General features: G+C 52.0%; 1 protein-coding gene and 1 pseudogene across 4 annotated transcripts; one reads left to right on the top strand and one right to left on the bottom strand.

Annotated features, from left to right (window-relative positions):
- Window positions 1-1,472: 1,472 nt before the first annotated feature.
- On the bottom strand, window positions 1,473-8,024 carry LOC309853315 (glyceraldehyde-3-phosphate dehydrogenase pseudogene; annotated as a pseudogene). The gene is made up of 3 exons: window positions 7,998-8,024; window positions 7,493-7,569; window positions 1,473-2,671 (listed from the first exon to the last, which is right to left on the bottom strand). The product of its transcript is annotated as a glyceraldehyde-3-phosphate dehydrogenase pseudogene (transcript).
- On the top strand, window positions 7,280-13,772 carry NR1H2 (nuclear receptor subfamily 1 group H member 2). 3 transcript variants are annotated; one of them, XM_082710166.1, is made up of 9 exons: window positions 7,280-7,413; window positions 8,004-8,065; window positions 8,147-8,278; window positions 8,643-8,924; window positions 9,019-9,290; window positions 9,507-9,686; window positions 10,565-10,664; window positions 12,613-12,821; window positions 13,187-13,772. In XM_082710166.1, exons 2-9 carry the CDS (start codon window positions 8,023-8,025, stop codon window positions 13,331-13,333), a joined length of 1,365 nt encoding a protein of 454 aa, XP_082566292.1. In that variant the 5' UTR covers window positions 7,280-7,413; window positions 8,004-8,022; the 3' UTR covers window positions 13,334-13,772. The 3 variants fall into 3 exon arrangements, with proteins under 3 accessions (XP_082566292.1, XP_082566293.1, XP_082566291.1); XM_082710167.1 differs by having other exon boundaries at window positions 8,634-8,924; window positions 9,621-9,686; XM_082710165.1 differs by having other exon boundaries at window positions 8,634-8,924.
- Window positions 13,773-13,866: the final 94 nt, after the last annotated feature.

Raw genomic sequence — 13,866 nt, 5'->3', positions numbered from 1 at the left:
AAGAAATCTTACCACATCTCCCCCTCCTCTGTCTTGGCAGCTGGAATATTCAGTCTGGACCCCTCAGAATCTCCTCACCCGGATTCTGCCTCCTGTCCTAATTCTTACTTGCCCCAAGGGATTTCTGTTTTTTCTTTTCTTTTCTTTTTAAAAAGATTTTATTTATTTATTTGACAGGCAGAGTGACACAAACAAGTCAGCTGCAAAAGACTGGGAGCAGGGGACAACAGTCGAAAAGGACTGCTGCCACGAGCATCTCCACAGTTTCACTTTTATTAGATAGAAAACAATAGCCAACAGAAGGATTGATGAAGGTCACACGTTAGTCACGTCTTGCAGGCCAGCAAGGAGGAGGGTAATGTTTATAGTTAACCAAGCACATTCAAAGGACTCTTGTAACTAACAACAAGCACTTCTGGGAAGAGAAAGGAGCCATCACGAAAAAGGAAAGCAGGCGGTTTTCGTTCCACCCTGAGCTGACCGGGCGTTCCCGGGTGCTCGGCTTCCCTGAAGCAGGCCCAGCTTCATGGTCGTACATCGTCCTTCTCCCCAAAGACCTGTTGTCAGTATCAGTGTTTCTTAAGGCCATATCTAAATGTACTTGGCAACTAGTAAAATCCTCCAGGGGTTACAGTTTAAGTAACAAATTGTTCCGAGGGGCAGCAGCAGCAGAGACCACAAGTAGGCAGAAAGAGAGAGAGGAGGAAGCAGGTTCCCCACTGAGCAGAGAGCCCGACTCGGGGCTCGATTCCAGGACCCTGGGATCATGACCCGAGCAAGCCTAAGGCAGAGGCTTTAACCCACTGAGCCACCCAGGCGCCCCCCCAAGTGATTTCTGAAAGGTGCTGCCTGCAAATTCCGAAAACGGCCACATGATGGTGGTGTGGGCCTATTTCCCCAGCCAAGATCAGTCTGTCCCTACCCACCTCACGAGTACCTTTTCTTTTCTTTTTTTGTGTGGGGGGGAGGGGAGTCCTAGTCCTGATTTATTCACTCTAAGAACCATACTTCCAACACCTAGAAATGAAAAGCCTTGTGATTATTCTCTATTAGCTATGGGGGGAAAAACTTTTCTAATCAGTCTATTTTACATGACTTACAATAATACAGTTTCAATTTTTTTTCACATCAATTTCAATGTACATTTTCTGAAAGTCTTAAAAAGTTAGTATACATGCTATAAAAATGGTGGAGTCTACACACATTTTTACATTAACGATAAAATTCAGAGCTTTTTTGTAATCGTGAAGAACCAGTCTCTTTCTTTAAAAAAAAAAATATATATATATATATATATATATTGGGGCACCTGGGAGGCCCAGTTGGTTAAGACGCCTTGGGCTCAGGGTCCTGAGATCAAGTCCTTGTCCTCCCCCCAACCCCATCATGCATGTTTTCTCTTGCTCTCTCTCTTTCTAAAAAAAATTATTTAAAAAATTTTAAATTAAAAAAAAATTTTTTTGGCTGGGTACAGTATACTTTATTGATGATACATGACAAAGTAGGGCTCCCCAAGCCCCTCCCCTTCTCCACGGAGTCTGGGATGGAAACAGTGGATGTTGGGAGATTCTCAGTGTTTTGGGGGATAAGTTGGGGCAGGGATTCCCCAGCAGCTGAGGGCCTCTCTCTTCCTTTTGCTCTGGCTGGGGCTGGTGGTCCAGGGGGCTCTTACTCCTTGGAAGCCATGTGGACCATAAGGTCCACCACCTGGTTGCTGTAGCCAAATTCATTGTCATACCAAGAAATGAGCTTGACAAGGTGGTCATTGAGAGCAATGCCAACCTCGGCATCGAAGGTAGAAGGGTGGGTGTCACTGTTAAAGTTGCAGGAGACAACCTGGTCCTCAGGGTACTCCAGGATGCCCTTGAGGGGGCCCTCTGATTCCTGCTTCACCACCTTCTTGATGTCATCATATTTGGCAGCTTTCTCCAGGTGGCAGTTCAGATCCACGACAGACATGTTGGAGGTGGGGACATGGAAGGCCATGCCAGTGAGCTTCCCATCCAGCTCAGGGATGACCTTGCCTACAGCCCTGGCCGCACCAATGGAAGCAGGGATGATGTTCTGGGCAGCCCCTTAGCTGTCACGCCACAGCTTCCCAGAGGGGCCGTCCACAGTCTTCTGGGTGGCAGTGATGGCATGGACGGTGGTCATGAGTCCCTCCATGATGCCGAAGTTGTCATGGATGATCTTGACCAGATGAGCCAAGCAGTTGGTGGTACAGGAGCCATTGCTGACAATCTTGAGGGAGTTGTCATGCTTCTCATGGTTCACACCCATCACAAACATGGGGGCGTCAGCAGAAGGAGTGGAGATGATGACCCTCTTGGCCCCGCCCTTCAAGTGAGCCCCAGCCTTCTCCATGGTGAAGACCCTAGTGGACTCCACAACATACTCAGCACCAGCATTGCCCCATTTGATGCTGGCGGGATCTCGCTCCTGGAAGATGGAGATGAACTTCCCATTGATGACAAGCTTCCCGTTCTCAGCCTTGACTGTGCCGTGGAATTTACCGTGGGTAGAATCATACTGGAACATATAGACTATGTAGTTGAGATCAATGAAAGGGTCGTTGATGGCGACAATATCCACTTTGCCAGTCCATTCACTCTCGACCTTCACCATCGTGTCTCGGGCAGGCGGCTGGCACTGCACCTGAAGATGAGGCTGTCTGTCGAACAGGGAAGAGCAGAGAGCCCAATTTAAAAATTTTTTAAAACTTATTTATTTATTTATTTATTTGAGAGAGAGCTCAAGAGAGTAGGCATGGGGGAAGAGCTGAGGGAGAGAGACAACTCTCACAACCCCTGAGATCATGGCCTGAGCCAAAAGCTTAACGGACTGAGCCATGTAGGCTCCCCTTGAAAAACCAGTCTCTTAATTTGACATAATTTACTATAATCCAACAGGCATTATTTTTTAAGATTTTGTTTATTTGACAGAGAGACACAGTGAGAGAGGGAGCACAAGAAGGGGGAGTAGGAGAGGGAGAAACCTACTTTCTATGGAGCAAGGAGCCGGATGCGGGGCTAGATCCCAGTACCCTGGGCAGATGCTTAGGGACTGAGCCACCCAGGAGGCCCCCAACAGGCATTTTTTTTAAAAAAGGCTTATTTATTCATTTTAGACAGAGAGAGAGAGCTTAGGTAAACAGGGGGAGGAGCATAAGGAAAGAGAAGAAGCAGGCTCCCCACTGAACTCAGAGCCCCAGATCAAGCAGGGCTCGATTCCACACTCTGAGACCATGACCTGAGCTGAAATCAAGAGTCCGACGCTTAACTAACAGAGGCACCCAGGTACCCTGGCATTTTGTGTTTTTTAATATATATATATTTAAGATTTTATTTATTTATTTGTCAGGGATAGAGGAAGAGAGAGAGCGAGCGAGCACAGGCAGAGAGGCCTGGAGAGGCAGAGGGAGAAGCAGGCTCCCTGCTGAGCAAGGAGCCCGATGTGGGACTCGATCCCAGGACGCTGGGATCAGGACCTGAGCCGAAGGCAGCCGCTTAACCAACTGAGCCACCCAGGCGTCCCAGTGTTTTTTAATATTTTTATTTTTAAGTCATCTCTACATCCAAAGTGGGGCTCGAACTCCCAACCAGGAGACCAAGAGTCACATGCTCTTCCAACTGAGTTAGGCAAGCATTTGTTAAGCACCTGGCCCAAAGAAGTAGTTTAAAAAAAATTTTTTTGCTTTTAATTTTTAAATTGCACCTTTCCAGTTTCTTGAAACATCAGAGTCTTTCTATCCTCCCCTTCATTATAAAAGAAAAAGAGTAAACGCTTCGTCTTCGGCGACCCCCTGCCCAAGGTAGCTTTTTTGGGACTCTGCATTCAGTATAACACAATCCCACCAGAAAACTCAGGGTAAAGAATTGCAGATATTTTTAAGTCATAGCCTAGCAATCCTGTAAGAGGGGGATTACGATCCACACTGCACAGAAGGTGAAAACTGAGGAGTAGGGATAGGGGAGGGAATGGTCCCGGTGTGCTGGGCAGGGGTGGGGGGGGGGCGGATTTGAACCTCCGTGTTGAAGTTTCAGACACCTTGGCCTCAGGCCAGACAGGCTTTCATTCAAATCGCTTATTACTTTTGGTCATGTTCCATTGGCCAGAATTCATCACGTGGTTGCACCGTCTGCGAGAATATGTTGGGAAATGTAGTCCGCTGGGGTCACCCAGGGTAAGGGAACGGTTTTCTGAGCGCTGAGCCAATGTTGGACACATCTGACCTGCAAGGCCTCCTGATCCCACAGCCTTCAGGTACGGTCTTGTCTCGCACCCTCCCCCCATTCCCATCTCACTCTGCTGCCTCCAACCTGGTCTTTTTAAAAATATTTGACCACAATTTGACCCTGCTTTCTTTTAATATTTGACCACAATCTTGGAAAAATTGTGTTGCACATGACAGTGCTGCCTGAGCCCTCCTGTGTCAGACTGCTCTGTCGCTTTCAAATGTACAATAATTCTATCTTTTGAAATAAGATCTGGCTCTGTATCTCTTGTGTGTCTATGTTGAAGTGGGTATCACTTTATTACACATTAGCTTCTCTTTATACATCTTTTGTGCTGCAGTTGGTGAAGCAAATGGTATTTTGTTATGGGGACATAGTTCAGCTATATTATCTTCGGGTTCCCCTTCAGAATAGTAAAGGTAGGGGCGCTAGGGTGGCTCAGTGGGTTAAGCATCCCAGTCTTGGTTTCAGCTTAGGTCTGATGTCAGGATCATGGGATCCACCCTTGCACTAGGCTCTAAGCTCAGTGGCCATGGGCTTGAGTTTCTCTCTCCCTCTGCCCCTATCCCAGCTCCGTCTCTCTCTCTTTCTCAAATAAATAAATAGATAAATAAATCTTTAAAAGAAGAATAGTAAAGGCAGAATTACACATTGCAAAGTATCTGTGAGAAAAAGAAATAGAATTGGTCACCAAAGAAGTACAAATTAAAACAACAATGAAGGGACGCCTGGGTGGCTCACTTGGTTGGACGACTGCCTTCGGCTCAGGTCATGATCCTGGAGTCCCGAGATCGAGTCCCACATCAGGCTCCCAGCTCCATGGGGAGTCTGCTTCGCTCTCTGACCTTCTCCTCGCTCATGCTCTCTCTCACTGTCTCTCTCTCAAATAAATAAATAAAATCTTAAAAAAAATTAAAACAACAATGAAATATCACAACAGTGAAATATCACCTACTGGAACGGCTATAGTCAAAAAGATATAAAAACAAGTACTGGTAAGGGCGCCTGGGTGTCTCAGTCCGTTAACAGTCTGCTTTCCGCTCAGGTCTTGGTCCCGGGGTCTTATGATTGAGTCCCACATCAGGGTCCTTGCTTAGCAAGGAGCTTGCTTCTCTCTCTCCTGCTCTCTCTGCTTGTGTTCTCTTGATCTCTCTCTCTGTGTCCAATAAATAAATCAAATCTTAAAAAAAAAAAAAATTCCAGCTTCTTTTTTTTTTTTAAGATTTTATTTATTTATTTGAAAGACGGAGATCACAAGTAGGCAGAGAGGCAGGCAGAGAGAGAGAGGGAAGCAGGCTTCCTGCGGAGCAGGGAGCCCGATGCGGGGCTCGATCCCAGGACCCTGAGATCATGACCCGAGCCAAAGGCAGCAGCCCAAACCACTGAGCCACCCAGGCGCCCCTTTTTTTTTTTTTAAGATTTTATTTAAAAATTCCAGCTTCTTAAAGGAATGGATATACGTTCCATATAGATCTGATCATCATCAAGGAAAGACTTCAGGACAGTTTCCTTCTACCTAATCAAGTACTGTGGATTTTCTTTTTTTTTTTTTTTTTTTTAAGATTTTATTTATTTATTTGACAGAGAGAAATTACAAGTACACTGAGAGGCAGGCAGAGAGAGAGAGAGGGAAGCAGGCTCCCTGCTGAGCAGAGAGCCCGACGTGGGACTCGATCCCAGGAACCTGAGATCATGACCTGAGCCAAAGGCAGCAGCTTAACCCACTGAGCCACCCAGGCACCCCTGTGGATTTTCTTTAAAAGCTATTATTTTTATCATTTTGGCATGAGAAGGCTATACTTTTTTTTTTCCTTAGTACTTTTTATCAGCTGTTGGGTCCATGGTCAAAGGAGCGAGACTGATACAAAGTGAAGGTCAAGCAAAGCTTTATTTCACGCCAAGCATCGAGAATCAAACTGACCGGCCAGGCCAACTCTTGCAAAGAGGTGACCCCTCCCAGCCTCACAGACAAACTTTTATAGAGCAAAGGCCATGTGGTCGCGCCTGGCCACACATAGGTGGCCAACTGAATTACAATTCACCCTATAGTAGCTATTTGAACTAGCCTATCACTCTGGTCAGAAATGGCGTCCAAAAGGCAGGGCCCACATTCTTGGGTGGTTAGGGAGGTGTTTTCCTGATTGGATGTATCCACCTGGCTTGACTCATCCTTGTATTCTGGGCTCTGTTACCTCCCCCTGATCTGACATGTCCTGGTATATGGGCTCTGTTATCAGGGGCTGGTCAGTCATATTTTATTGGTTTCCCAGATTTGTTTCTAAGTAAGTTCCTCTGGGGGAGCAGGGTCAATCTAAGTTTACTGCATAAACAACAAAATGGCTTGCTCTGGCTAAGTAGGCCCTTACATCAACAAGTTATTTTTTAAATATATTTTTCCTGGGTCTAGGTTTGTAAATCAGTTTATTTAAAATCAATAACCAAAGCGCCTCTAAAATCAAGAAACTTGTTAACAACCAAAAAAAGACAAACATGCCTCAAGTCAAACGTGTGCAAAAAGGAGCTAAAGGTCGGGAGATTTACACCCAGTATACCCTTGGCCCGCAGCCCAGAGAAGCACAGGGATGAGTTAAACCCTCCCAGCTTCTGGACCGAAGATTAGGGATTGGCCACGCCCCCCGGCCGCAAGGCGCTCCATCGAACTGGTCCGGAACTCTTCTGCCAGACCTCAGTGGAGCTACCCCTGACGGTAAACTTCCGGTGAGCACACAATTTCCGTGCGGGGCAGCCGATTTGGCTAGTCCTAAGGGGGCCGGAAGTCCGTCACTCCTGGCTACCCGCCCCTTTCCTAAAGTGACGCACGGCGGGGTTGCCGGAAGAAGTGGCGAAGTTACTTTTGAGGGGATCCGAGAAGCGGCGGCGTGCCAAAGGATACAGAGAAGGAGAAGCAGAGGAAGGGGACAGAGGCAGGTGCACTAGAGTGTGGGGGAGACGCGGGAGGCTCCCCGGGCCCGGGGCTTCCCGGCGTTCCCTGCGCCGCTCCGCTCAGCCCCCTTTCTCTCCTTTCCCCCCGCTCCCTTCTGTAGCTCGCGCTGTCTCCGGTTGTTTCCAGGGCAACGGGAGTAGGAGACCCCGCGAGAGGCCGCCCACAAGACCCTCGCGCGCAGCCATGAGCCCCGCCCCCCACTGGTGTTCGGAGAGGGGCGGGACCTGGAGCGAGGTGTGGGGGCGGAGCGTGATGGGAGGATGTGGAGGCGGGGCATAATGGGAGATGGGGCGGGACCTGGAAGGAGGGGTACCGGCTAGGCGGGGCAAAGGGGGTGGGCGGAGCATTATGGGTAGAGTGAGGGTGGGACTTGGAAGGGTTGGGCGGGACCTAGGAGGAAAAGATGGGGGCGGAGCATGGGGAGCGGGTGGAGTCAGAGTGAAGTTGGGGGTGCTTCTTCCGCAGAAGTGGGGAGTAAGAGTAGGTAAGATAAAACTTGGTGGGGTGGAGGAAGTGAGGGTGGAGCACGACTGAGGCCGTACCTGGAAAGAGGGAGTGGGCGGGAAATAGGGTGGGTGGGGCCTAGGGGAGGGGCGGAGTCTAGTGAGAGCCCATCTTGAGACCCTGCACGGACTTGGACCAGTAGGGGGTGGGCTCTGTCAGAACCGGAGAGGCTTTATACGCTGGCCGGGATTAGGGGTGCGTTCTGCATGCAGTAAGGGAGGAGTCTGGAAGGATGGGAAGAAAGAAGTGCCCCATCAAGATGGGGGGGACGGGCCTCACCTGACCCTCCCTGGCCCCACAAGTCCTCCTGTTACCTGCAGGTTGCTCCGTGACTCCACCATGTCCACTCCCACCGCCAGTTCCCTGGACACTCCCTTGCTTGGTGAGTGACCTCTTTCCAGGCCCAGTTCCCACTCCCGTTGCACACTAGTCAGGAGAAACTCACTGTGCTTCCCTCTCCCAGGAAATGGCCCGTCTCAACCCAGCGCCCCCTCTTCTTCACCAGCTATAAAGGAGGAGGGTCCTGAACTGTGGCCTGCGGGTCCAGACCCTGATGTCCCGGGCAGTGATTGGGCCCGCTCAGCCTGCAGCGTGGGTGAGATAGGGCTCAGGGGCAGTGGCTGGGAGTTTATGGGGGATTCGGGAAGGGATCTAGGAAGGGAGAAAGATCAGAGATGAGGATGGGAGGCTCCCAATTTCTGATTTTTTTCTTCCATACCTATTTGCCACTTTTTTTTTGTCCTGTGAGTGTATTTTTTTCCTACTTGATACCTCTTATTGTCTTCTGTTTTTTGGGGTTCACTGACACACACACCTTTTCTTCTGAATTGCTGTCTCCCTGGATCACTCTCTGTGCTCTGGCTCTTTGTTTCTTCTCTCTTGTGGGGGTGACTCTGGCTGCTGTTTCTGTGGGGCTCCGTCTCTCATGGCTTCCATCCACCTCACCCCAGTCGTTCCAGACCCTGCAGAGGAGCCGGAGCGCAAGCGAAAGAAGGGCCCGGCTCCGAAGATGCTGGGCCACGAGCTGTGCCGCGTGTGCGGGGACAAAGCCTCCGGCTTCCACTACAACGTGCTCAGCTGCGAAGGCTGCAAGGGCTTCTTCCGACGCAGTGTGGTCCGAGGCGGGGCCCGGCGCTATGCCTGCCGGGGCGGCGGGACCTGCCAGATGGACGCCTTCATGCGGCGCAAGTGCCAGCAGTGCCGGCTGCGCAAATGCAAGGAGGCCGGGATGAGGGAGCAGTGTGAGTGTTGGGGGCGGGGGGAGCGGGCCCTCTGGCCCTTCTGGCCCCTGCCCAGCCCTGGGGGCCTCCACTGAGGCCTGTATCTCCTGAATAGGCGTCCTCTCAGAAGAACAGATACGGAAGAAGAAGATTCGGAAGCAGCAGCAGCAGCAGCAGCAGCAGCAGTCCCCGGTAGGGCCGGCGGGTGGCAGCAGCTCAACCTCTGGGCCTGGGGCCTCTCCTGGAGGGTCTGACGGAGGTGGCCAAGGCTCTGGAGAAGGCGAGGGTGTTCAGTTGACCGCTGCTCAGGAACTCATGATCCAGCAACTGGTGGCCGCTCAACTGCAGTGTAACAAACGCTCCTTCTCTGACCAGCCCAAAGTCACGGTACTGCCCGCCCCCCCTACAGCCTTGAGGGGTGATGAGCCCGGTGGGGTAAAGCCAGCAGGGCTGAGGCCCTGCGCATGGGAGGGATCAAGGCTCCAGAGGGCAGGGCCTTGGAGAAGAGGGTCCCCTAGGGCGCAGTCTTTGCCTCAAGGTGTCCCCATGGGTTTGGGCTCAAGGGAGGAGGCCTGATAGTGATCCTGGCCCCTGTGTCCCCAGCCCTGGCCCCTGGGTGCAGACCCCCAGTCCCGCGATGCCCGCCAGCAGCGTTTTGCCCACTTCACGGAGTTAGCCATCATCTCAGTCCAGGAGATTGTGGATTTCGCCAAACAGGTGCCTGGCTTCCTGCAACTGGGCCGTGAGGACCAGATCGCCCTCCTGAAGGCATCTACCATTGAGGTAATGGGCAGCCTGCCCATCCTCTACAAGGCCCTTTATTCCTGCCCACAGGGAATCCCAGGACAACTGTTGGGAGCATAGTGATGAGCCAGATTTCTCTAATTGTTACCGTTGTGAGGAGGATCCTTGTAGGGGGATGCAAAAATACTAAACAGATCATCAGAGCCTCCCAGGGGCCAAGGAGAAAAAGGGAATGGGTTGAGGCTGAGAAAAATTGAGGATTGGGCTAGAATGCTGCACTTTAGAGAATGTGGTCCTGGTAAGGCTGTTCGGGAGAGTTGACCTTTTTTTTTTTTTTTTTTTAAGATTTCATTTATTTATTTGACACAGAGAGAGAAATCACAAGTAGGCAGAGAGGCAGCCAGAGAGAAAGGGGGAAGCAGGCTCCCCACCTAGCAGAGAGCCCGATGCAGGGCTCGATCCCAGGATCCTGAGATCATGACATGAGCCGAAGGCAGAGGCTTAATCCACTGAGCCACCCAGGTTCTCCAGAGTTGACATTTAAACCAAAACAACTGTAACAAATAAGGTTTGAGTTCCTAGCATAGACCAGGCTCCATTCCAAGGGATGGGTATGTGGCAGTGAACAAAACAGGCAGTGCCTGTCCTCATGCCTCGTAACCATCTGGGGAGGGTATCCTAAGTGGAGGAAGGGTGTTGTGGGCACCAAACCTTGTGGGGAGAGAGCCTGAGTGACTGACACGCTGACTGCAGCAGGCTGGAGTGGCTGAAGGGACAGGCAGAGGCAGAGGGGTGAAGGATGATTCTGGCAAGAGTAGGTCCCCCCACAGGCCGAGAGAGCAGAGACCAGTGACTAAAGGGTCATAGGGACTCCAGGAGCCCCTTCCCCTGCCTACTCCTCTCCCTATTGCCCCCAGATCATGCTGCTAGAGACAGCCAGACGCTACAACCATGAGACGGAGTGCATCACTTTCCTGAAGGACTTCACCTATAGCAAGGATGACTTCCACCGTGCAGGTACGGCAGAGAGTGGGATGGGAGGATGCAGGGCTGGTGCCCCTGCTGGACCCCTATTGGACCCTTACTGGTAGGAGATCCCAGGCCACCTCATTCTTGTCTGAGCCTCCATTCCTTTATTTCCAAAGCTGGGTGAGCCAGCCTCATGTTGAGATAAGGGTATATGTTCTGAGTGTGATGTCCTTGCACTGGGATGCCGTGTGAATGAGGCAGAGGAGTCTGCTGTCACATAGGGCATTTCAGTAGGAATTAAGAGAAGACACTCCCTCCTCCCAAAACCTGCAGGGAGGCTGGAGCTCAGTCCATTGTGAAGTATGCAACCTACCCAACTGTACAGGGCAGTCCTGGTCCCTCCCCTCTGAGAACACTTCTCTGGGGATGACTTAGGCAGTGGGCTTCTGGAGGAAGTGCAGTTAAACTGAGACCTGAGGGGTGAGATACATCGCTTAGGAAAAGGGAGTTGGGGAGTAGCATTGCCCACCAGGGAACCCCACATACAAAAAAGCTGTGTTTCTTCAGTCTCAGCTTTGTAAGTCCAGCTCTCTTCTATCATTTCTTCCTGGGGCACTTGTCTGTACTCCCACACTGTGTTCCTAACCCCATCTTCTTCCCTTCTAAGCCCTGGCTATCTCGGAGTATGAGTTTGACGGGGGAGCACTGGGTGGGTAGAATGTTTCTGGTAGGGGGCTGAGCATGTACAAAGGCTCTGAGGTGAGGGAAGAGCTGGAACTACAGGGAGGCCAAGGCATCTGGAGCACAGGGAGATGGGGCTGGAGAGAAAGTTGGGGTCCTGCCACTTCTCTCCATGCTCTGCCACTGTCCAACGTGTCTCCTGGAACATTCCCGGGTCCCCTCACTGGGTTGTCCGAATATGTCAGTTCACACAGTGGTCAGAAAGCTCCTGTTCATACTAAGTCAGCGCATGTCTATTCTCTGCTCAGTACCCTGCATGGCTCCTGTCTTGCTGGGAGACAAGCCAGAGTCCTTGCTATGGCCCACAGGCCCTGGAGGGGCCTCTCCATGCTCATATCCCATTACTCACCCTCCTCCCACCAGACTGGCTTCCTCCCTCTTGTTTGCACCCACCAGCTGTGCTCCCACTTCGGGGAATCTGTAGCTGCTGGTTCCTCGGTCAGCATTTTTGTGACCAGCTCATCCTGGCTCGTGTGGGAGCTTTGTAGGTTCAATGTCGAAAGTCTCGAGGCCCAGAAGGCTGCCTGATCCTGGGCAGAGCAGACAGGTGGCACCCACCTGGGACACTCTCACATCCTCATGACTCGTCGCTTTCCCTCCTGCGGGTTGTTGCTCAAAGGTCCCCCTATAGTAAGGCCTTCCTACAGCATCACTATGCAGTGGCCACCTTGTCTACATGTTGATTTGGTTCTCGATGCCCCCATTACCCTTCTGTGCGTTAACCTTGGTCCACCAGCACCCATCCCTCTGACAGGCTGGATGGTGACAGTTTGCTTACATGAATGCCTGTCGTCTGTCCCCATACCCCACAAGTGCAAGTACCACAGGAGGGGAGGCTTTGTCTTGGAAACAGCTCTTCCCCGGGACCTGGCACATAGTGGTGCTTGATGAAGCTTGATGACTGAATGAATGGAATGAGCTCAGGCTTTACTCTAAGCCATGGGAGCCACCGCAGGCTAAGGTGGTGTGACCTAGGTTTAAAATCTAGGTATAGGGAAGGTAGGATGCGGTAGTAGGAAATACTGAGTAAATGTTCACTCTTCTTACTTGTTCATTTATTCAGGCACGGTTAGGGCACACTTACCATGTGCCAGGCGCTCATCTGGGCAGCAGGGACCCAGGTGAACAGACGTGACCAGAACACTAGAATTATTGCTGTTTACCTCATCCTGCTGACTGAGCAATGTTAGGGCCTGGGCGTGGGGCCAGTTTGGGGCTGGAGGAGCTTATCGGGCCAGGCCTCCTGCCCCCACAGGCCTGCAGGTGGAGTTCATCAACCCCATCTTTGAGTTCTCACGGGCCATGCGGCGGCTGGGCCTGGATGACGCTGAGTATGCCCTCCTCATCGCCATCAACATCTTCTCCGCTGACCGGCCCAACGTACAGGAGCCGAGCCGCGTCGAGGCCCTGCAACAACCCTATGTTGAGGCACTGCTCTCCTACACGCGCATCAAGAGGCCACAGGTACACAGCTCCTAGAGCTCCCCATAGCCCAGCCCCTCCCAAGGCCCTAGCAGGGGCAGGAAGTCCACACCCACGCGGAGTCAGCCTGGGGCTGAGGTCTTGTTTCCTCTTTTGAGCTCTGGCTCCCCTGGCAGCCCTCCGAGCTCCAGCTGATGTCCTCTCTGCAGAGTCTGTCCTCAGGCCTTGGGTCCCTGGCCCAAGAAGCCAGGCCTGGTGTAGGCATAGGGGTTGGAGGGAGTGGTCCCCGCACTGCTGTCCTGGCTCACCCCAGGGAGGGAGGACCTCTTGGTGGTCCAGGCGGGCTGACCAGAGCCTCGAAGGGCAGGAGCCTGGCCAGCACCCACCTTCCTCCTGTCCCCCTGCAGGACCAGCTGCGCTTTCCACGGATGCTGATGAAGCTCGTGAGCCTGCGCACTCTGAGTTCTGTGCACTCAGAGCAGGTCTTTGCCCTGCGGCTCCAAGACAAGAAGCTGCCGCCTCTGCTGTCTGAGATCTGGGACGTCCATGAGTGAGGGGCCCGGCCTTCCTGCCCCACAGCCCTGTACCTTCCAACGAATGGACATTGTTACCCCTTCCTCCTCCTGGAGTGGGAAGGGGCCAGGCCTGGGGGCCCACCTTGTGGCCTAGAGCATAAGTCCTGGCCCCACCAGCCCTCAGCCCTCAGGTGAGCCCCAGTGAGGCTCCAGGAGGCTCCCTCCCTACCCACTGAGTCTTCCTGGGAGGGCTGGATGGGTCATAGATCCCAACCTCTGACTCTCCTAGCACTACCAGCTGCCCTCCCCACCCAGCTTACACCTCAAGCTCACTGCGCAGTGCACCTTGAGCAGAAGGATTGGGGGGCCTGTGGCTCTCCCCTACCTGCTGAGAAACCACAGGCCCCCCCCCTCTGTTCCATTTATTTAATAAAAACTAAAAAAAGACAAAAACAGAAAAATAAAGTATGAATAGAAATCTGCCCTGAGCCAGAGTGATTCCAGGGTATATACTGGGGATGGGCTGTTAGGGTCTTCATTGACTCCAGCCCTCTGAACCTTGTGCCGCTTAC

This window comes from Mustela nivalis, assembly GCF_964662115.1.
Source record: "Mustela nivalis genome assembly, chromosome: 18".
Taxonomy (NCBI): Eukaryota; Metazoa; Chordata; class Mammalia; order Carnivora; family Mustelidae; genus Mustela; species Mustela nivalis.
The sequence above is the reverse complement of the archived record's forward strand: the minus strand, read 5'-3'. Positions and strand labels throughout refer to the sequence as shown.

Coding starts and splice junctions, on each gene's coding strand:
- NR1H2 (XM_082710165.1), top strand. CDS start 8,023: ATGTCCACTCCCACCGCCAGTTCCCTGGACACTCCCTTGCTTG. Junction 8,925..9,018: donor GGCCGGGATGAGGGAGCAGT/GTGAGTGTTGGG, acceptor TCTCCTGAATAG/GCGTCCTCTCAGAAGAACAG. Junction 10,665..12,612: donor GGATGACTTCCACCGTGCAG/GTACGGCAGAGA, acceptor CTGCCCCCACAG/GCCTGCAGGTGGAGTTCATC.